Genomic DNA, 22657 nt, shown 5'->3' with positions numbered 1-22657 from the left:
AAAATTTTTTTTGTAGAGACAGGGTCTCATTATATTGCCCAGGCTAGTCTCTAACTCCTATGCTCAGGCAATCCTCCCACCTCAGCCTCCCAATGTGCTGGGATTACAGGCATAAGCCACCAAGCATGGGCCTCAAAAACATGCTTTTAATACTTGAGCATCTATGTTGTGCCAAGACACAGTCCCACTTGATGATAAAGACAGCTCAGGCCAGAGAAACGGCCTCAGAAGTGATGTGGGGGCCCATGTGGGCGAGTCCACTCTAGGTTAGGGCTGATGGATCATCTTCAGCCAACTTTCCCTCTCCCTGCGCTTCCCACCAACCCCAGGCCCATATGTAGAAATAAACACAGGGCCAGAGTCACACCCAGGTCTAAACACACAGGGGAGTCTGGGAGAGGCTGCTGGAACTCCAAGACTGCCCTGTGTAGGGATGGGGCGGGGCTGGGAGGAGGTAAAATAAAAGAGTGGTCCAAGGAAAGGGGCCCAGCCAAGAATGAGCTGGGGCTCACTCCTCTCCCACCTGCCCCTCTCAGGAAAACTAAGCACAGAGTCTGCGATTTTCTAAGGAAATAGCAGGGCCAACTAGAGCCCACCCCACTAAAAGGGAGTGAAGGGGAAGCAAAGAAGCTAGCTGGTTGGCTACAAATGATACAGTCCTAGTTTCTGTGCCAGGAAGTCGGTCCTTCGAGGTCTCCCCGTTTTCAGTCCTCTCCCACTCCCATCCAATCCAGCCCAGCCCCCACTTTCCACCTAAGCGGGGAGCACTGCCTCCCATTCATGACTTGGAGCACCTCAGGGCCTCATCTGAATTCTCCTCCTTCATGATGCATTCCACTCCAGCTGGGCGGGCCCTGGTACACCAGCCCACTCTTGCCTTTGGGTCTCTGTACTGGCTCTTCACTCAGCTTGGGATGCTCTCTGTCAGGAAGCTGCCTGGCTCTTTTCCTCACCTCCTTCAAATCTCTGCTTGAATGTCACCTTAATGAAGCCTACCCTGATCATCCTACTTGCAAGTGTAACCATTCCCTTGACTGTGCTCTCTTTACCACTGCACTTACCACTTTCTAACATACTCTGTTTTGCTTCTGATGTTTATTGTTTATTGTCTATCCTCCCCCAATAGAATGCAAACTCCATGAGGGGATGAATTATTTACCGACTTGTCCCCAGTGCCTAGCACAGTCCTAGCATGTGGTAGGAAATAAGTATTTGTTGAATTCATGAATGCACTCAGCACCTTACCATAGAAAGCAAGGGTAAAGGAGTGAGAGGTGGGGAGAGAGGATAAAGGTCCCTCTGAAACCTTCTCCCCTAGCTCTGTTTCTGAGACGTCTGCAGCCAGCTGCACCCCATCTGTTCACACTCAGGAGGCACCTCTAATGCCACCACCACCCCCCACCCCCAACCAAGGAATGACAGTGAATTTGGGGCTGAGGGCATCTGCAGTTACTAGTGAGTTGTTTACACCAGGACTTTAAATAAATCACATGAGGAGGCAGGAAAGACACCTTCGAGGCGGGAGAAACTGAGGCTGAAGAAGGGCCTAGAGCCAGATGCCAGGTGAACTCTGAACCCTCGGAGTTAGAAGGACCAGGATTTTAAAAAGAATTTGACTTCTGACTAAGGGCCCCTGTGCCCGCAGGGGCTGTACCTGCAACCCAGGGAAGGTGAGGGTTGGGGTGGTGGGAGAAGAGGGTCACTTTCCGCAGACTGCACCTCCCCACCCCTTCCCGATTTACCACGCCCCCAAGGCGCTGTGCGGGCGGAGGGAGGATGAGGAAGCACGGGGGAGGAGGCAGGGTGGGAAGGCGAAGGAGGGAAAAATCTCCAGGGCGTCCACCCTCTCGGCAGGACCCCCACCCTGGCCTCTGGTGCGGGAAAACCTCCCAGCTGTTTCTGATTCTTTCATACTCTCGGCCCCGCCCGAGAGGGTGGAGGACCGAGGCACAGAGAGAGAGCAGGGAGAGACTGAGCTCCGCTGAGCCCTGGAGTAAGGGGCGGGGAGTCCGCAGGTGCCCCCATCGCGTCGGTCGTTGCTTCCCAGTCCGTAAAGAAAAGCACCTGGGCGTGGCAGGCCGGGCAGGCAGGAGCCAGGTCTAAACGTGATGCTTTGGGGTCGGGGGTGCAGTGGGTCTGAAGAAGCAGGGGCGATGAGCCCTAGGTGAAAGCATTCCCTGACCGAAGCCGACTGCCCACGGCGCCCCTGTAGACAGTGTTGAAAAGATAGGACTCCCCCGACTCCCTGAGGCAGGGATTCTACCCATTTCACAGATGCGCAAGGATGGAGGAAATGAGTTCATCCTCCGTGCTCAGCGCTAGTGTCATTGTAGGCTGGGGACAGGAGGGAAGTGTCTGCAGCCCCTTCCCGCTCCGCCCGCCGGTAGGTCCCCTACCGAAGTTGGGGCTGCCGAGTGAAGGGCGCTAGGACCCGGTGGCGCGGTGTCGGCAAGGACTGGGCGCTCGGGGCGCTGGAGGGAGCCGCGGCGCCCCGTCGCGGCGCGCGGGAGCAGGTGGGGGAGCTGCGCGTTGGCGCGCGGGAGCGCCCAGGGGAGGAGGCGGCCGCTACACCTAGGGCTCGGAGGAGCGCCCCGGGCTTGGCGCGGGCGGAGCCGCCTTAAGGGCAGCGCGTGTCCCCGGCCTCGGCCCCGCCCCGCCCCGTCCAATGAGAGCTCGCGGCCGAAGGGGCTGTCCGCACACTGGGCCCGCAGCTCCCTTCCGCGCTGCAGACCCCCTGACACCGCACTGCGTGCTCGGGCAGCGCGCCCCTTTACCCCGGGTTCGGAGCGCAGTCGTCGGCTTCCGGACACCGCAACTTGCGCCTCTCTCCGGGACCTTGCTCCCAGGCTTTGGACCCCAGGTGACCCTAGGTCCCCAGCCGCCGGTGAACCCCATGGGCCCCCGGGGGCGTGAGGTAGGAGCGGCCTGAGTAACCTCAGAAGGTGCCCCGTCCACGCCCCTCCGGGCTGCGGGGCGGGAGTCTTCGGGGAGCTATGCTGAGACCGGGTGGTGCGGAGGAAGCTGCGCAGCTCCCCATTCGGCGCGCCCGCGCCCTGGTCCCGGTGCCCTCGCCCAGACCCGCGGCCCCCGACGGCTCCCGGGCATCAGCCCGCTTAGGTCTTGCCTGCTTTCTGCTCCTGCTGCTGCTGACGCTGCCGGCCCGCGTAGACACGTCCTGGTGGTAAGTGTGGCTCTCAGGCTGGGCGGGTGAGGCGCTTGGTAGGAGAGGCCGGAGGCGCCTGGAGGGACGGGCTGCTCCGGGGACCAAGCTGTTGCTTCGACGACGGAGCTGGAAACTATTCGGGCCGACTGTCACTGAAGTCTAAAGTTGTGGGGTGGCGGGAGTGTGAGGCTCCACATCTTACACGCCTGGTGAGAAAGGCGCATTCGGAGATAGGATGCCCGGTGATCGCGGCTCCCCAGGCCTCCATGTGCTGTACCCCCTCTATTTCAGCTAAGGCTCCTTATGGCAGAAGCTACCTTCCGAGTTTCCCTCAGGGTGAGTTCAAGGAACAAATAACCTTCCGGGGCCCGCAATAGCTTCGCCAGGGCCCCAATCGCCTAAGGTCTCCCTCTGAGAGGTGGAGAAAGGGGCAGCTGGCGAGGTCAGCTGAGCATCTTGCTACTCTAGTCCACCCGTACCACAGGAAAGCTTTGGTGAAGCAGCAGCACCCAGCCGAGGAGGCTTAGAAATGGAATCGGGGCAAAATTTACCCCATTAACTCCCACAATTAAACAAAACACATGGGTTTGCATTATCTAGGCGTTCCTCTTCAGCCACCGTTTTGAGGATGTCACTTGGATACTTTATGTCTCCTTCCCTTCTTCCTATTCTTTCCCATCTCCCGTTTCTCACCTTCGAGAGCCAGAGGGCTCCGGAGTCCCGAGGTACTACGAGACCCCTTCCCCAGATTTCTTGCAGGCCCTAGGCTCCAGACACTTCACAAGAGGGCAGACGAGGCAAAAAGGCATTACAGATCCACTGGATGTCTGCTGTCTGTTCTTTTTAGAATCCTCCCTGCCCCCGACTCCTTGGATGGTACTCATCACCTTTCAGTAGGAGAAGGAGCTGCTTTTCCTTCTTCCCCACCCCGGGGAGAGGGCAACGCAGGAAGAGTTGAACCTAGAAAAGACTCATTCTTTCCTTTTCACCCTGAAATCAAACTGGCCTCTTGGACTAGGCTATTGCCCCTCTCCACCATGCAGTGCCCCCCTTTCTTTCCTTACTCGGTTCTTCTTCCCGTGCAAGCCCCCCGCCCCCAAGTGTCGTCTCTTCTCCCCTTGCACCCTGTGGCTTTTCTCCTCTTGACTTGGAATCTTGGCTGAAGGGTGAGGGGTAGCTGGCCGAGGGGCCCACCAGCTTGGGCTGCAGATTCCTATCATTTCAAGATGCGTCTCTTCTCATCCCAGCCCCCACCCCGTTTTCCTGTTTCAGAAAAATCTCTTTTGGATCTTTTTTTCTTTCTTTTTTTTTTTTTTAAATCTCTGCAGTGTTAGGGAAGGTGAGGAGGGGGGTTCTGGATGGGGGAATAGAGAGGCCTGTATCTTACATCTGGCTTGAAATATTCTTTTAGAAAGGGAGAGGGAAGAAGGAGAATAAGGAGAAAAACTTTTCAAAGTTCTATGTGAGATCAAAGCCACCTTTTGTCTTCATGAGCTTGGTTTAGCTGGGGACTTGGCATCTTCAGGGTCTCTGTTGAGACAGCATGAAGTGACCACTGTCCATCTTCATCTGACCCAGATGGCAGTTTGCTTTTTGGGACTCCTGATTGCTACCAGCTTGGGATGTAGTCTCGGGGACAAATTGGTGTTTGGGTGAGAGTGTCACTCTGGTAATTTCAGCATCCTCGCAGTGGTTACTAAAGACTCAAGTGGGGGTCTTCCTATACCCCATTTTGTACCCTTGACTACTCCTTCTCCCTTTTCCTTTCTCCCTCTACTACCCTCCCCTGATGTGGTTCATATTAAAGATTTGGAAAAATTCCTGGGCGAAAGAGCTAGGGAGGGAGGTAGGTGACACACAGAGTGACTTAGCAGCCCCCGTGAAAAGGAGGAAGGCTACCACAGGGCCAGGCTGGGAAGTGTGTTTCAGCCTCCTTGCCTCACACTTGTCATAGCTACAGGCCCAAATGCCCGTCTCAGTGATCGCCACTTGTGGTATAAGGTGAAAAGCTACCTTCTAAAGGCAGGCTAAGCCCCCAAGCCTTTCTCTTAGGAAAAAACCAGCAAGATTGACGTTCTGTAGAACCCGTGGAAGAGAAATGCCTGTTACTCTGGTGCATCTGTGTTCCACACTGGAGCAGAAGGCCATCATTTTCACCAGTTAATAGTTGGATTTTTCTTATAGCTTGAGATTCTTCCCCTTACTCTCTAACCACTGCCCTCCATCTATCCTAAACAGACCAAGAAATAAGGGGCTTCTGGCATGTGCTTTCCTGTTCCATTTTGCATTCTATAGGGGTTGGATGTAGGGAATCACAAGAGCAGGACTGTGTTCACAGGCTCACCAAGGGAGAGAAGCACAAAGTGGTATCATATTGTTAGCATTACTGTTACCAACAGTAGTTGTTTTTAATGAGCCCTTACTAAGCTTCAGGCATGTTGGCCAAACACCTTATGAGCATCATCTTGGTCAATCTAAAATAATCCAGTGAGGTAGGTTCTATTATTATCATCCTTATTTTGCAAATGAAAATGAGGGATGCCGTGGCATTAAGAGCAGATTCATGGAGACTAATAGTTTTATCCATATTCAAAGTCCTGTATGTGCTGGGCTGAACCATGTACACTAGGGGATGTACATGAAAGAAGGAAAGAAAAAAAGCAGATCCCTGGCCTGTTTGTATCTTTAATATACAAACATAAAACATCTGCAGATTGGAAATGAAGTTTATGGCTGGCTAGGGGGAGAAGGGAGTTGGGGATAAATCAGAACAGTTAGGTGTTTATTCAACAAATAGTGACTGCATACCTACTATGTGCTAGGCACTGTTCTTAGTACTGGGGATATTGAAGTGAATGAAACCAACAAAAATCCCTGCTTTCGTGGAGCACTGCATCCAAACCATGTGGGGGATCTTGGTGAAATGTAGATTCTGAGGCGTTAGGCCTTGGGTGGGGCCTGACTGTCTGCATTTCTAATGAATCCCCAGATGATACAGATACTGCTGTTCTGGGGACCACACTTTGAGTAACAAGGGGCTAGAGTAGTGTATACTTCACTCTGTCAAATGAAGGGATGTGAACTGGCCAAAAGTAGGTTAAGAGCAGCATTGTGGGGCAGGAAGCTGGGAAGGAGGTGAAGAACTTCCAGAAGAAAAAACAAAGCTAGAGAGTCAGGGCATCTAACACCCTAACAGAGCATGAGGTGGGAGATGCCTTCCATATCTTTGTGTCCTTAACATCTAAGCTCAGTGCTTGGCACATGGTAGGCATTTTGCAGGCATGTGTTGAACTGATAGGAAGATGGGGTTAGGCTCAGTTTTATTGGGGACCTCCTACACTAACTACAAGGGGCTGATACTGAAGAGTAAGCCAGCACCATTCTGTGGAGTCTTGAACTTGTAACTTAGAGGGGTAAGGGTGGTAATAGAGACATTTAATTATCTTCCCATCTTAGATACTGAACAGATGTTCCCACACTCAGTGAGGATGTAATAAAAAGGACCTACGTGGGCTGCAGCAGAATGGATTTAAGTCAGACCACAAGAAGGACTTTTTGCCCGAGTTTGGCCTGCCCCACTCCAGGCTGTCTCATGAGGGCTGGGTTATTGGTCTCTCATTCCCATCCAGTCTTCCTCACCCAAGCCCCAGTAAAAAAAAAAAAAAAAACACCCATTGCCTAGAGCAGTACTTGGGCTGAACTAGGGAAGCCGAATGGTGGTGAGACAGGGACAAGCTCCAACTCCAACCGTCTTGATTCTCCAAACAAAGCACCACAGCAGTGGGTGTAACTCTGGGCTGTGCGTCAGGCAGCCCTTTCCGGCCTGGCCCTGTCTGGGGTGTTTATTTTGTTTGTTCCTGGAAGCTGTTGCCCTGATGGACAGTGCTGGGGACGCTGATTCCATGGGATTTGTTAGGGGAGGGCCAACCCTCTCACCCCTTCCCCGGGACAGATGGGCCCCATCAGCCCTGCTGAGTTCCCGAAGAGGCAAGCATCAGCCCTCCTTGTGTTTGTTTGAGTTGGTGTCACCAGTGGTGATCCAGTCTGTGGGTGAGGGCCGGCTGTGGGAATGCGGAGGGGTGGCAGGGGGGGACACAGAGCCCAGGGCAGTCTGGCTTCTCCCCTCCCCCTACCAGCAGCCCTCCCTTCTCCTCACCCACTTCTAGGCCCATTTTGGGGCCGTTCCCAAACCACAGGCTCATTCACAGCTCAAACCAAATCTTTTCTGTCTGCAGTAGCAGTTGCTCTCCATGACCCCCACCTGTTCAGAAAAGGGGAGGGAGGGCAGCCCTTTGATGTGCTCTGGACAGGAGAATAGAAAGTTCCCAGCAAATCAAGAAAGGTGCTATAGGTTTGGAGAGAGAGGAAGGGAATGAGAAACAGAGCTGGCTGTTGAGCTGGAGGAAGTGGGTGAATGGGTCAGATCTCGTTTGGTGGCCTCTTGGGAGAAAAGGGTGATATACTCCTGTTTTCTCTCTGAAATATTCTTCCTGAGGCTTGTGGTGGGATCCAGGGTTAAAACTGTTTAAGAGAAAATATTGCCTTGAGAAACAGTAATGACTCTGGCAACCCACCTATTCTTTAGTATCCCATCTCAATTGACCTTCTTTTAATTGTTCATATTGGGCAGCCTGGGGACTAGAGTTTGGGGAGAGTCACCCTCTTACTTATCTTGGCCTTTGGCTTCCCACTGCAGACAGCCTATGCATGTCTCTCCAGGTTGGGGAAGATGATTTTAAAAGGTTCATTCGTTAAGAAAGTCCCTAGGGCCTGGAAATAAAGGGTTTGAGGAGGAGAGTGGAGGGTGGGATCTTCCTCCCCAGACTTCTCGATTGGGAATGAGGATTTTTTTAGTTACACGGGTCTGACTAGAGCTATAAACATTACTTGAATTGCTCACTATATCTCTTCCCATTAGCTCCTTTCTGTCACCATTCCCCTGCTGTCAAACCATATCTTCATGGACCAACCACGCAGGTCATCATCCATCTTAATGGGAGCGTAAGAGCGTTGTCTCTCAGGGGGGTGTGGTGGCTAATGCCTGTAATCCCAGCATTTTGGGAGGCCAAGGTGGGCGGATAACAAGGGCAAGAGATCAAGACCATCCTAATCAACATGGTGAAACCCTGTTTCTACTAAAAATACAAAAATTAGCTGGGTGTGGTGGGGTACGCCTGTAGTCCCAGCTACTTGGGAGGCTGAGGCAGGATAATCACTTGAACCCAGGAGGCAGAGGTTGTGGTGAGCTGAGATTGCACTACTGCACTCCAGCCTGGTGACAGAGCGAGACTCCATCTCAAAAAAAAAAAAAAAAGAATGTTGTCTCAGACCCTTATTTTGTTAGTTTATTTTTCCATGAAGCTCTTAATGTTTGTTAAATAAACAGTGAGTCTGTGTGACATACCCACAGCTTCTGTGTATGTGACACATGCCTAGTTTGTGTTCTGGGAGTGTGTGTCACTTTGGCCTTTGGCTGGGGAATTGGTGATGGTGGGAGGCCACTCAATTACTCTCTTTGCAACTGTATAACTATTCATACTTCTTCAGAACTGTGGGAAATGGTTTTCTACTCATCAGCTTTATGGAATGTGGGTTAGGGAGAGGGGACAGAATCTCTTCAAGGTCTGGATGCTAAATATGCCCCCTCCTTATTCCTTCCCAATGCAGAAAAAAGGCTGGGATGTTCTGACAGGGCCATCTCCACCTTGCAGGTACATTGGGGCACTGGGGGCCCGAGTGATCTGTGACAATATCCCTGGTTTGGTGAGCCGGCAGCGGCAGCTGTGCCAGCGCTACCCAGACATCATGCGTTCAGTGGGCGAGGGTGCCCGAGAATGGATCCGAGAGTGTCAGCACCAATTCCGCCACCACCGCTGGAACTGTACCACTGTGGACCGGGACCACACCGTCTTTGGCCGTGTCATGCTCAGAAGTAGGGGCCTCTTCCATCCTGTGACAGCTACTTCCCTTTCTGTGCTGGGGTGGTGAATGGGAAGTATAGGCAGGATCCTCCCTCTCCTCTCCCATACACTGTTGCATAATCAGAGGAGGAATTGTGGGCAGAGCCCAGGATATAGTTGGGAATGACTCTTAGCACCTTAGATTTGTAGACAGGGGCTCCTCTAAATCCTGGTGCTCTGGGACAAGACCAAGGTAAAGGATTCCCTAGAACTTCCATCTTTCTCGCTCATTTTCCTTGTCCTCCCCAATTCCCAGCTTGGGAGGCTACCATGTACTGTAAGGAAGGCTGAGGTCTACGATAGGCCCACTGCTCTTAACACCACCATCACTACCGTCACCCAATACTCCCAACACTACAGTAATGGGAACAAGAGATAAACAGAAAGGTGATATGTAAATATTTGGAGAGTCAGTGGCTTGGCTTCAGCTCAGCAAAAAAGCTAAAGAGAGCTAGACCGTAAACTAGGAGAAAGGGAATAAGATGAGAATCTGAAGGTGTCAGGCACACAGAGGCAAGAATTCATCAGTCTCTAAGAACAGGGAGGGAGAGGAAGCAGGCAAGGGAAGGTAGCATGGATCTCTAAACGGCTGACCCCTGGGCTGGGGTCTCCATTGTGGGGGAACTGTCCAGCAGAGTGGGCCTGAAAAGGCCTGGAATGTGGACTAAGGCAGGCTTAGCTGAGCCAGTGCTGGTGCTCAGTGGGAGGGGATGATTCACCAGGAGACTTTTCAATAGATGGACACAGGGAATTTGGCAGGAAACAAGAGTATAGGTCAGCTCAAAAGGTCAGATATATAAAGAAGCGGATAGAGAGTAGTGAGGGCTGAGGGGAAGAGGTCAGATACTCTGGGGAATGCTCTTGGAAATGAAAGGCACCTTGAATAAAGCGGGTGTAGGGGTGACTCTAGAAAAGAAAAGGAGGGAAGAGGTTTCAGAGTCAGAGGTTGTATGGGCTGAAGAAGGGGAGAGACATGGGCCTCCTTCCTGAAACAAACACACTTCTACAATTCTCTCTCTAGGTAGCCGAGAGGCAGCTTTTGTATACGCCATCTCATCAGCAGGAGTAGTCCACGCTATTACTCGTGCCTGTAGCCAGGGTGAATTAAGTGTGTGCAGCTGTGACCCCTACACCCGTGGCCGACACCATGACCAGCGTGGGGACTTTGACTGGGGTGGCTGCAGTGACAACATCCACTATGGTGTCCGTTTTGCGAAGGCCTTCGTAGATGCCAAGGAGAAGAGGCTTAAGGATGCCCGGGCCCTCATGAACTTACATAATAACCGCTGTGGTCGCACGGTCAGTACTCATGTCTGTGTATGTACACTCATATTTGCTGGGGGTGACCAGTATGTGTGACCATGGATTAAATAAATGTGAAGGTGGAAGAGCTGAAGGCTTCTGGATCACTTCCAAAAGCCCCATCATCCTAAATGCAAGGGAGCTTGGGAATGCCTAGGTTTAACCAGGTGCGTGAAGAGTCTTCATAAAGGAGGTCAGTAGGAAAAAATGGAGAAAAGAAGTAACATTTTAAGAAGGAAAAGAACTGCTTTCATAAAGACTGAGAGGATAAGAGGTTGTTCTAGTCAGTTCCCTGGTATTTGAACACATTCTATGCGGGAAAATGGAGCACTACTAAAGTAGAAGGCATGGTACCTGGCACTCTAAAACGTGAAAACTAGAGGAGGTGCAAGCACATTGTAATCATGAACAGAATCCCGTGGCTCTAAAGTCCTGTGGGCTGTTATGAAAAGGAAAGCACTGTTGGTCCAGGAAGATTTCCTGGAAGAAGAGTTTCTTGAGCTTGCTCCGGAAGAATGGGTGGGATCTGATGTGGGAGAGAACAACCAAGAGCTCAATCAGCCAGCCAGGGCCAGGTCTGCCTAACTCAGAGCACTCATCCTTTTGGCCCTAGGGATGACTAAAATGTGCCCTGACTAGCTACCTCGCCCTTACCTGCCTTCCCCCTCCCCCAGGCTGTGCGGCGATTTCTGAAGCTGGAGTGTAAGTGCCATGGCGTGAGTGGTTCCTGTACTCTGCGTACCTGCTGGCGTGCACTCTCAGATTTCCGCCGCACAGGTGATTACCTGCGGCGGCGCTATGATGGGGCTGTGCAGGTGATGGCCACCCAGGACGGTGCCAACTTCACTGCAGCCCGCCAAGGCTATCGCCGTGCCACTCGGACTGATCTTGTCTACTTTGACAACTCCCCAGATTACTGTGTCTTGGACAAGGCTGCAGGTGAGTAAGGAAGGCAGGTGGGGACATGGAGTCCCAGTTCTTAGTGCAGGCACCCCTGGTTAATCAAGGTCTGTTCAGTCTCAGGAGCTAGGGAAGGAGGTTCTGTGGGAGGAGGCAGTTTCCTCCCACATGAACACCTGGTCATGACGTTGTTGACTTATGCCTCAGTCCACCAGGCCCAGTTCTGCCAAGTAGAGAGGAAGTCACTCAGCTCCTTGAGGCCTGAGGTCATGCATCGCTCCTTTGTATCTCCAGCATCACGGATACAGTAGGCATCATCCAGGGAATGTTTAATTTAGCTATCTGTTTTCAGTTTTAAGCAATGTGTGGGCTACACAGAAACATAAGATGCAGCCCTAAGCCTTTGGCTCTTTGCAATCTACTTAAAGAAATGAGATATAATGGGTACACAAATGCAAAGAGAGATGATTGGAGAAGTCAATAAAGTTTATTTGAAAATATAGAATTTGGCCAGGCGCAGTGGCTCATGCCTGTAATCCCAGCACTTTGGGAGGCCGAGGCAGGTGGATCACGAGGTCAGGAGATCGAGACCATCCTGGCTAACTTGGTGGAACTCCGTCTCTACTAAAAATACAAAAATTAGCTAGGCATGGTGATGTGCACCTGTAGTTCCAGCTACTCAGGAGGCTGAGGCAGGAGAATCCCTTGAACCAGAGAGTCAGAGGTTGCAGTGAGCCGAGATTGCACCACTGCACTCCAGCCTGAAGTCAGAGAGAGACTCTGTCTCAAAAAAAAAAAAGAAGAAGAAGAAGAAAGAAAATGTAGAATTTAAGCTGCTCCTTGAAGTGTGGGGAGTATCTGGATAGCTTGAGAGAAGAGTGGGCAGTTTCTTATCTGAGAGTAGTAGGTGGGAAACCACGTGACCTGTTCCAGGGACAGAGAAGAGAGCAATCTGCTGGGTAAAGGTTCCCCGTAAGGGAGATAAAAGCTAGAAAGATGTCCTTCAAAGGCTTTATCCAGTGTGCTGCCATTGAAGATTCTGAAACAGAGCTGAGAAAGAAATGAAAGAGATCCCTACCAAAGGCAAGTAAAGCAGCAAATGGTCGTTTTTCAGTCTGTTTGAGGTATTTGTGGTGGGATTCTTGGAGGTGCTGGAAGACAATACAGTTTTTCTCCAGGAGAAGGAAAGTTACCATCCTGGCTCATGTTTCTGGTTCAGATAGTTTAGACGAGGAACATGCAATGCAGCAGAATTCTTCTCCTCTGGCTGTTGTCATGGGGCTCCGGGCTCTTTTCTACAGGCTCAACAGTAAGGACCTGGGTGAAGCGGAGCCAAAAAGCCTCAGCTATCTTTGGTACTGTTTGTTTTCACCCATCACTGTCATTCCTGGAAGAGTCAAGTGGCTTGGAGTAAAACTGGGCACAGAAACAGGGTGGGGCTCTACCCAAGTAACAAAGGAGGTAGTCTGTATACTTTGTAGGGTGTTAGAAGAAAAACAGTTGGGGCCCTTCTGATTCTCCTAGTGATTTCCTGCCACTAAGTAGGCTTTCTTCCCACGTGATCTAATTCAGAGGGTCGCTCTCTGGATACCTAGAAATAATTTCATAATATCCAAGATGTAAGCCTACACTACCATACTGAAAATGCACCTTTAGGGGAAGAACTTTGGAGTTAGAAGAGAGGATATGTCAAATGTATGTTGGTTTTTCTCACAGGCATAAGATTAGGTATCCTAAAACCCAAAGTGGGGCCTGGAATTCAAAGAATATAAGTCATCCCAGAAAGAATATGGAGCCAGGAAATCCCTCCAAAGTAGTAGAGTCCAACTGAACTCTGTGATGATAGAAATGTTTTCATATCTGTGCTCTCCAATACAGTAGCAACTAGCCACATGTGATTACTGAGTACTTGGAATATAGCTAGTGTGACTGAGGAGCTAAATTTTTTTGTTTACTTTTCATTAATTTAGATGTAAAAGACCCTATGTGACTAGTGACCCTGGACAGCACAGCTCCAGAATGTAGAAGGGGTTTTTGGTGCCCAAGAGGACTTAAGAGCCAGCCCTTGGAGTTGGGAGACTAACATATTCAGTAGACCTAGTCAATGCACATTCCAGAGCAGTGGTCTCTTAACATTCTGGATCCTTTACTCCTATCAGTAAAACAATTTGAGCATATATCTCCATTACATGTATATTTATTTATAAGTTATATCTGTGTCCCACTACATGGATGTGTAATTATAAAACGTACATACAAAATAGATATTTTAAATTGATGAGATACAAAAACATATAAGCTCTAGTATTTTCCTTCCCTATCCCAGTGGTATGTGGAGACTAATGCTGTAGAAATCAGTTTATTTATTTTCCTTTTTGAACCTAGGCTAGTTATTTCCCCATCTCTGGATCCTTATTAACCATGGAAAAGGTTGAAGTAGATACTCTCATGGGCCCAACCCATCCAAAAGTCTATAGATTATATGATCTGTTGGCAGGGTCAGTCAGAATGAGATTCTAAGCATTCCCTATGCATGGGGGAAAAACATGATCCCTGTATTTCAAGAGTTTCCACTATAAGGGGAAGGGATAATGCTTAGGGATAATAACAATGCAAGGGATATTACTTAGGAATTCCTTAGGAATATGCCTCCAGCCAGTCATGCTAATGAGTTCATCTCTTCAGATGAACAGAGATTATATCTAATGATCTATTTATTAGTGTGTTCATTTTCACATGAGACACTAAGTTAATGTTTCATTTTGACTAAATCACACAGCTAAGAGTGGTAGAACTGGAATTTGAATCCAGATAATCTGATGTCAGAGCCGATGCTTCTTTTTTTTTGAGACAGAGTTTCACCTTCACCCAGCCTAGAGTGCAGTGGTGCAATCTTGGTTCACTGCAGCCTCGACCTCCCAGCCTCAAGTGATCCTCTCGCCTAAGCCTCCTGAGTAGCTGGGACTACAGGCTCATGCCCATGGCACCTGGCTAATTTTTTAAGTTTTTGTAGAGACAGGGCTTGCTATGTTTCCCAGGCTGGTCTTGAACTCTTGGACTCAAGCAATCCTGCCTTGGCCTCCTGAAGTGCTGGGATTACAGGCGTGAGTGAGATACTGAGCCACTGTGCCCAGCCAAAAAAAGGGATTCTTTATGTCTTCCTTCTGAGAATGTGGGTAAGGGTATCTGGGGCAGCTGAAGAGATAACTTGGTTCTCACTCCTTCTCTCCCCCAACCCAGGTTCCCTAGGCACTGCAGGCCGTGTCTGCAGCAAGACATCAAAAGGAACAGATGGTTGTGAAATCATGTGCTGTGGCCGAGGGTACGACACAACTCGAGTCACCCGTGTTACCCAGTGTGAGTGCAAATTCCACTGGTGCTGTGCTGTGCGGTGCAAGGAATGCAGAGACATTGTGGACGTCCATACTTGCAAGGCCCCCAAGAAGGCAGAGTGGCTGGACCAGACCTGAACACACTGATACCTCACTCATCCCTCCAATTCGAGCCTCTCAACTCAAAAGCACAAGATCCTTGCATGCACGCCTTCCTCCATCCTCCACCCTGGGCTGCTGCAGCTTCTATTTAAGGACATAGAGAGTAATCCATAGGGACCATGGTGTCCTGGCTGGTTCCTCAGCCCTGGGAAGGAGTTGACAGGGGATACAAGAAACTGATCAAGCTCCCTGATTTCCCCCTCTGGAGATGTGAAGGGAGGGTAGAAAAGATAGGGGGTCTTTAGAGTGAAATGAGTTGCACTGAAGTACATAGTTGAGGCTCCTTTTTTCTTTTCTTTGTACCAGCTTCCTGATACTCCCTTGGTGTGCAAGAGGAAGGGTACCTATAGAGAGCTTCTTTTTGTTTCTACCTGGCCAAAGTTAGATAGGACAAAGATGAAACAGCATGTCGCTTCTTGAAGTCAGTTTGAGCAGACTACCTGGTACCCCACAAGAAAATCTTAGGCTACCACATTCTATTATTGAGAGCCTGAGATGTTAGCCATAGTATACAAGGTTCTGTTCACATGCTCATATGTTTATAAACTGCTGAGTTTTGTAGAAGAAAAAAAATCATAACTATACAAACACACATTCACTCTCTCTTTTTTCTCTTTTTTTCTCTACCATTCTCAACCTGTATTGGACAGCACTGCCTCTTTTGCTCATTTGCTGCCCGTTCAAACTGAGGTGGAATGCAGTGGTTCCCATGCCTAACAGATCATTAGAATACCCTAGAATACTCCTAGGATAGAGAAAGTTAAGTCTGGCCAGGCCTTGGGTTTTTGTTTTTTTCTTTCCATGCATTATTCTGGAGGTTAGCCAGGTTTGGGGAAATACGGAATAAAATATAGGCAACTCATGGACGGTGGGAGAGGGGGCAAGCAGGTCTGATCTCAAGGGCCCACATAAGGCATCAGTGAATACTAGGCAGGTAGGGATCTCTGGCTTTGGTAATTCTTCATGAGAGGATCCTAGCCTTTGAAGCTGGGAGCAGGAATTAGTGGCTATAGTGGGAAGGAGTGCTGGGGCTTGAGGCCAAAGTGATACACAGCTTAGAAGGCAGCCTTCCTCCATTTACTCAACAAATCTTTATTTAGTGACTCTCCAAGTCCTGGTGATTATTATTAACTCCACATTTGGCTTAAATAGAGGAGGGTTTCTTCTACGCTATTAGCCGTTGCCTAGCTAGGTTTGCAGTAGTGGGATCTCCAGAGATAGCAGGCTCAGTAAGCTGGAGGGTAGGACACGAAGTCCCCCAAACCTTGATGTCCTATCTTTATGTGACTTGGACAGTGGTTATCTTTTGCCTGTTGATATTTTAAAGTAGTGGAGTAGTATAGAAATTTGCAGTTATGACATTTCTGGGTTAAACATCACAGCTGTGCCACTTGCTTTTGATATTTTGAGCAAGGTAGCTAAATTTTCTGAGCTTCCATTTTCTCATCTGCAAAAGGAGGATACATAGCTGTTCTTTTTTTCATTTCTTTTTTTTTAGAGATAGGGTCTCACTCTGTTGCCCAGGCTGGAGTGCACTGGCACAAACATGGCTCACTGCAGCCTCAAATTCCCAGGCTCAAGCAATCCTTCCACTTCAGCCTCCCCACTAGCTGGGACTACAGGGACATGCCCCCATACCTGGCTAATTTAAACTAAGTTTTCAGAGATGGAGCTCGCTGTGTTGCCTAGGCTGGTCTTGAATTCCTGGTTTCAAGCAATCCTCCCACTGCAGCCTTCCAAAGTGCTGGGCGTACAAGCATAAGCTACTGTGCCCAGCTGTCAGATACTAAGCCTTACTTATGCCCCAAACTCCAGCCCACAGATACTCTTCACCAAAGCCCCTGGCTGCTCTAGCCCATCATGACTTCTCTAGGAACAGTCCTTCATTAGGACTATAAAGTATTGACAAAAGTCTGTAGATTAAGGGGCCTGCATAAAATTCTGGCTATAGGCCCCTTTCTTTCCCAAGTTCCTCTCCAACATTCCTTGGGGTCCTCATATGTTTTTGAAGCAGCTTCACTCTGCACAGGCAGCAGGAGGCTGGGGGAGCCATAGCTCTGGGCTACGGGGGCAGATTTATTTGGATGATAGGACTAATATTTGTGTAACCTGCTGAGACCTGTGTGGGAGAGTTTAGGGTGGATTTTCTTTTGGTGAGGGGATTTGCTCTGGTTTCACATCCATTAACTCAAAACATGAGCTAGTCAGGGCCCTTGTGGTCTGCGGAGAGGGGATGGCTGTGGAGAAATGGGCCTGAGTGAGTCAGGCTGAGAGAATGTCTTCCTTCAGAGTGGAGTTAACTGGATAACTGATGAGCCAATCGTGGGATTAAGGAGGGGGAAATGGGAGGGGAAGAGAAGAGCTAACATCTTGAGGAAAGCTCTGGGGTAGTGGAGCGGTAAGGGGATCATGGTCAGTCTGAATGTAACAGTAGGGCTGAATGAACTTACCAAAGGAGGCTGCCTTATATTATATGCCAGGCTGCTGGGGAAAGGCTCAGGTTCTAGCCAGCCCCTGTTCTCACAAGAACATGCAGGTTACCATGTAAATAATGGCACAGGACTTCCACGGGAAGTCAACCTGACTTAAATCTACCTGCACCCTATTATCTATTTGGTTTTTGGTTCTCATCCTATGGAAAGAAATGGGCCTCTTCTGGCATCTCATGCTACTCTGTGCTTTTCCCTGGGCTCCACATTCTAGCTCATAAAGATGCAAGTTTTGCAATTTCCTATAAATGGTTAAGAAAAGAGCAAGCTGTCCAGAGAGTCAGAAGTTTGAAAAGCAAGGTGAATATGCAAGAGAAATTATGTCCATCTGAACCCCACTACAGAGGTTATGTGGCCCTGAGAAGGAATGATGGCCAAGCAATTAATTTTTCCTCATAGTTCTTAGCTTACCTCTGCATTCAGATTGGCTTTATTCAACTGGCATATATTCTGCGCTTCACAGACACTAATTTATTTGGAACAAGCAGCAAAATGAGAACTTTATTTAGTGCATTCAGGGCTCCATTTAGTTTCCTCACTCTGCTTCTAATAACTCCTTCTCCCAGCCCACCTCTATTGGATAGAGGTCTGTCCGTCAGATCAGCAATATCTTAGCCCCTCTCCTCTCTTCCATTCCTTCTGTTGGTACTCATTTCTTCTAACTTTTAATAAATGTTTAGGTATAACGCATTACAGTAAGTGCTACTTAGATACAAACTTAAAAGATACTATCTATTTTAAGCATCTGAGAATCCCTTAGAGAAGGCACATGACTGAAGTACCTCAGCTGCACAGCCTGTAGACAGTTGTTCTTGGGTAAAAGAAAAATGCCATCCATAACCTAGACCTGGAGATAAAAGCTAACTTTTATTATTACCAGCCCTGAATAATGGCACTAATCCACACTCTTCCTTAGAGTGATGCTGGAAAAATAAAATCATGGGCTTCAGATTAAAAACAAAACCAAACATAGTCTGTTCCTGAGGGTCTGTTTGCAAAACTTCTTGTAGATCTAACTTCTGAACACTCACTGCTTCATTTCTATTCCTCCCTGTTGCGGGGGGTAATTCTTCTCCTTTTTCTCACTGCCCTTATCAAGAACACCAACCACTAAGTCTTGGCCAAATTCTGAGACCCACTCAGGACACTAGTCTCTCTATATGGCTTAATAGAATAGAGATAAGTAGGATGTTTTTTCTTCAGTCTGAGGGTTTTATTTAAATGCTCTCAGTGGTCATAGGGCAGAAGCTCAAGCTAGCTGGGATGAAGGGAGGATGCCAGGGAGAGTATGGGAAAGTACGTTTCTCGTCCCTGGGAGGCATTCAGCCTAGCTCCTGCAGCCAAATTACAGCACCAGAGAACAATGTGATGCATTTCTGGGCAGGTCGGTGGGACCCTGGGCGCCTGGGCCTTGTGGAGAGAGGTGCCAGACACAGAGCTCTCCATAAGCAATCCTGCAGAGCCGCCCCCTGGGTGCAGAAATGAAATACGGGAGAGCTTCACATTACACAGAGACCTGTAGCTCATACCTGGTTATTGATGGCCTTGGTGGAGGCCTCTGCCCTGACCCTCCACTTGGGAACTGCTTGCTACTACGGGGGTTGGGCATCTTTGAAGCAATGTTGGAAAACACGAAAGACATGCTTCCTTTTCACTTTTTGCCCTCCCTGTCAGCCTGAGCACAACCATAAGGTTACACACAGACACAGACACACACACACACACACACACACACACACACACACACACAAAGGTATACATATATGGACACATACAGAACTCTCAGGCTGCTTAGGAGTTCTGCTCATCCTCCTCTCCCTAACAAATTTAAAAAAAGCAATTAGAATTTGATCCATTATTTCAAAAAGCATACCAATAGGGTCTAGCTGTAACCAAGGAATATCTACAAAGTTACATTACCAACCTGCAGGCAACTGTTTGATGTGGGGACCAGAACCCCTTTGGTGGGTGGTCGGGGGAAGGATGCAGAAAGGACATGGAGAGGACAGATCAGTGAAGAATTACCACCAAAGCAGAGTGGCTGAGACTGTACAATTTTGCAAGGCTGGTTCATGCCAGAGATAGTGAGAGGTACACCCTACATGCTGAGAATGATGGGGCAGTCTCCTATGACTGCACGAGGTGTAATTGCCAAGTCTACTGCTCATGACCTGTGGTTGTTTTTAACTCTTAACTGGGTTAGAAAACAGGATAGTTTTGGATTCCAGGGATGATCTCCATAAGAGAGAGGCACTGGAAAAGACCAAGTGGTGACTTTATTAGAGTAAATATATCACAGTTGCTACACTGAATTGAGCTTTCTCAGAAGCTATTATTTTCTTTGGGTGATTGGCAGGTATAGGGCAATGGCCAATGGGGTGTCAGTAATATGCCTGTCCCTGACCTCAAAGGTAAAGGGATAGAAAAGAGAGTTTATAAACTCATTTTCCCACATCCAATTAATGGCTTAAATTATCTCTGAGCATCTTTGTGGCTATTCCTTATTTACTTAAGATGTTTTAGTCACTCTGGATTTGCGAATGCAAGGCAAGCCTTCTTTCATTGGCTCCTTAACTATCCTGGCTTAAAATTTTCCTTTGCTCACTTCCATTCTATGAGTCTACGGATGGAGCAGCTAGACATTGGAGTTCTTTCTCTTTGACCAAAGGAACCAAAATGTGGTGACTTTATTTCAACCCCACCAGCCCCTGTAAGCAGCCCTGGCCAAACAGAAAGGCTAAGCTGAATAAAGAAAAAAGGAAGACAATTCCATCTAAAGTTGTCTTTTTTGACAGCTTCCAAGGAGTAACAGTAATATTTGTAAGAAGCTTTTTCATACACAAAATGCTTTAGCATATATGTAATCCTCACAACAACCCTGTGAGGTAGGGGTTACTGTCATTTTACAGATGCTGTTCAGAAATGTTTGGTGATTGTCCAAGGTCACATGAACTGTGCCTGGCTCAGTCAGAGCTCAAACCTAGGTCTTCTGACTTCAAATCTTGTGTATTCTCCTGAAAGCCTGAGGATGCCCAGGGTTGGGGGCGCCAGAGTCCCAACACCTTCAAAACGGAAATTGATATAAAATGTTCAAGCCCTATAGGAGTCCCAGGACTGCCAGGAGAGTATATCTGAGCACAGTTTACAAAGGAACAGCCTAGGCCCTCCTGAACCTCATCAAATGATGGCCCTTTTGCCATTTCTGCCACTATTACCACCAGTACCATGTGACCACTATACAAAGTATTCCACATTTAAACAACTCTGGCTCCTAATTCTATCCCTTTTCTTCCCCCTTCAGATTAACATTAAAAATTTTGTTTTATCTAGTCCTTTTGAAATTATGCTAAATGTATAGACACAGTAGAAGCAGTAATGACAGAAAATTATTAAAGCTTTGGGCTTTTAAAGAATGTATTAGAATTTCCTTTGAGATTTCACTCCTTCTAAAAATGCTGTCAACTCCTGGGTTAGGAAAGCAAGATCAGGGAATAAGTGTCCTAAGAAACTCCCATCCCAAGCCAGATAGATGCCTACCTGTGGCCTGGTAAAGGTACTGGGAACTCTAGCTGATGCAAGCAATTTGTGTACACCAAGGCAAGGGGTCTCAACCCTCCAGAAAAACCCCTGTGAGATGAGGCAGATAGCAGATTTTTCACTTGATCAAACACTTGCTGCTCTCAACCCCTCTTTGTTCTCCCATTCAAAACTTGGACCTCTGTTTAGATGCAAGACAGTGAGTGAAAGCAGCTCCAAAAAGATGATGTGTGCAAGGGGAACTCTTTTCTGTTCAATCCTGGAATGTTTTCTGTTAGAGACAGCACAGGCTACCTATCTCACTCCTGCACCCCAACTGTTAAAGCAGAAGAGAAAATTGCACAATGTTCATCAATCATAGACCTGGGATGCTACAGCTCCCTGACCTGGGTCCCTGCTTGAGCGAGGGGAAGAACACCTCATGAAAACAGTCTACCTAGAGTCAGGACTTCCCCAAAGCAGACTTTACTTTTTGGTCCATCGATCTTGGCTCTCACTGTTTCCCTGCTTCCCACCCCCAACTGCCTCTGCATGTGGGCTCAGAAGTCATCATCTAAAGAATTCCATTGCTCACCTCCTGCATAGCAGCACAGCCCCATGAGGCCACACACCAGATGGAGGGGATAAAAGTACAAGGTCATGGCTTCTAGCAAGAGGCTTTTTCTTAAACTAACCCTGACTCCTGGAAAAGAGGCAGAGCAAGAGAGTGTTGAGTGAGCTGCTGATGACAGCAGCTTTATAGGTCTTGTGTATAAAGGAAGGAAAAAGCTAACCTGGCTTTCAGTGGAAATTTACCTACTCCCATCTCTAGTTCTCTTCCTGGTCTCACATCTACTTCTTGAAGGTGTCTAAGTAGAATGCAGAGACTGTCTAGAGGGTTAACTCCTTCCCAATTGTAGGGATCTATTCAGCAGGCTGCCACACACATGCTGAGGTGGAGGCCAACCCCTGAATACATGCCCTGCTTCTCTAGGAATTTAACTATGAAGTAAAAGGAAACAGTAAGGAAGGTGAACTGGAACTCTGGGGAAACTGAAAAGGTCACGATAGGCCTTCAAAATATTTGTGTGTAATAAGTAGACAAAAGAGGATGGAGGAAGATGATCATTCCTAGAATAATTATTGAGTGACAATATACAGAAGCAACAATTACAATGAAATGAAACAGTTTAATGGACTAGGAAACAGAAGCCTGAGAATAAAGGCATTAGGTTAATGAGATTAATCAGAGATGGCATTCCATGGGAGGTGACTTTTGAGTTGGATTTTTAAAAGACAGCTTTATCTGTTTTATGAACTGATTGAGGGCAGTAGGAACAAAGCATTCTAAATAGAAGGAACTGGTATGTGCTGAAACCTAGAAGCAGGAATGTACAAGCAATATATAAGGAATTTCAAGCAAGTACACATTATATACACTGGGGAATACAGAGAAATTAGAATGCTGAGATCAGGGCTTAAATAATATGAGGTGACTGTGTGCATCTCGACTGTCAAATGGTTCAGCATCCCCTATAGAGGCACACAGTATCTTGATTTATGTCAGTAAACATCAGGGCACCTATGGAAAAGCACAAGGATGAGTCCATTTGTTACAGACACAGGGACTAAAAAGATCTACCCTGAAAGTTCAACAAAGTGCCACCTATCATTAACTACAGCTCCTTATAATTTGAGATTCTGGGCTACGAGATATCAAATATCCTATCCAATACTGTGATACATTAATGTAGACTTATAGGCCCAGAACCTGGCATAAATCAAGCCAAACCCTTAAGAAATTAGAATGTGAAATACATGCTTCTTTTCCTC

General features: G+C 48.1%; 2 protein-coding genes across 8 annotated transcripts in view; one reads left to right on the top strand and one right to left on the bottom strand.

Annotated features, from left to right (window-relative positions):
* The window catches only part of ST7L (suppression of tumorigenicity 7 like), a 141262-nt gene that overhangs the window by 26078 nt on the left and 92527 nt on the right, over positions 1 to 22657 (bottom strand). For 3 of the 7 annotated variants that reach the window (XM_017524309.2, XM_017524311.2, XM_017524310.2), the window contains one exon: positions 19179 to 20370. The exons of 2 other annotated variants lie outside the window; for them this stretch is intronic. In XM_017524309.2, coding sequence (XP_017379798.1) covers positions 20272 to 20370 — 99 coding nt within the window. In that variant the 3' untranslated portion in view covers positions 19179 to 20271. Of the gene's footprint in view, positions 1 to 19178; positions 22407 to 22657 lie in introns of those variants that run through there. 2 more of the 7 variants (XR_001823773.2, XM_017524292.2) reach the window with 1 other exon arrangement.
* WNT2B (Wnt family member 2B) lies at positions 2478 to 16292 on the top strand. The gene is made up of 5 exons (XM_017524313.2): positions 2478 to 3181; positions 8875 to 9095; positions 10145 to 10422; positions 11100 to 11364; positions 14566 to 16292. The coding sequence occupies exons 1-5, from the start codon at positions 2994 to 2996 to the stop codon at positions 14793 to 14795; spliced, it is 1182 nt and encodes a 393-aa protein (XP_017379802.1). The 5' UTR covers positions 2478 to 2993; the 3' UTR covers positions 14796 to 16292.

This window comes from Cebus imitator, unplaced genomic scaffold, assembly GCF_001604975.1.
Source record: "Cebus imitator isolate Cc_AM_T3 unplaced genomic scaffold, Cebus_imitator-1.0 Scaffold32, whole genome shotgun sequence".
In the NCBI taxonomy this organism is placed as follows: domain Eukaryota; kingdom Metazoa; phylum Chordata; class Mammalia; order Primates; family Cebidae; genus Cebus; species Cebus imitator.
Note: the sequence above shows the minus strand (reverse complement) of the source record. Positions and strands in the feature narration are given on the sequence as shown.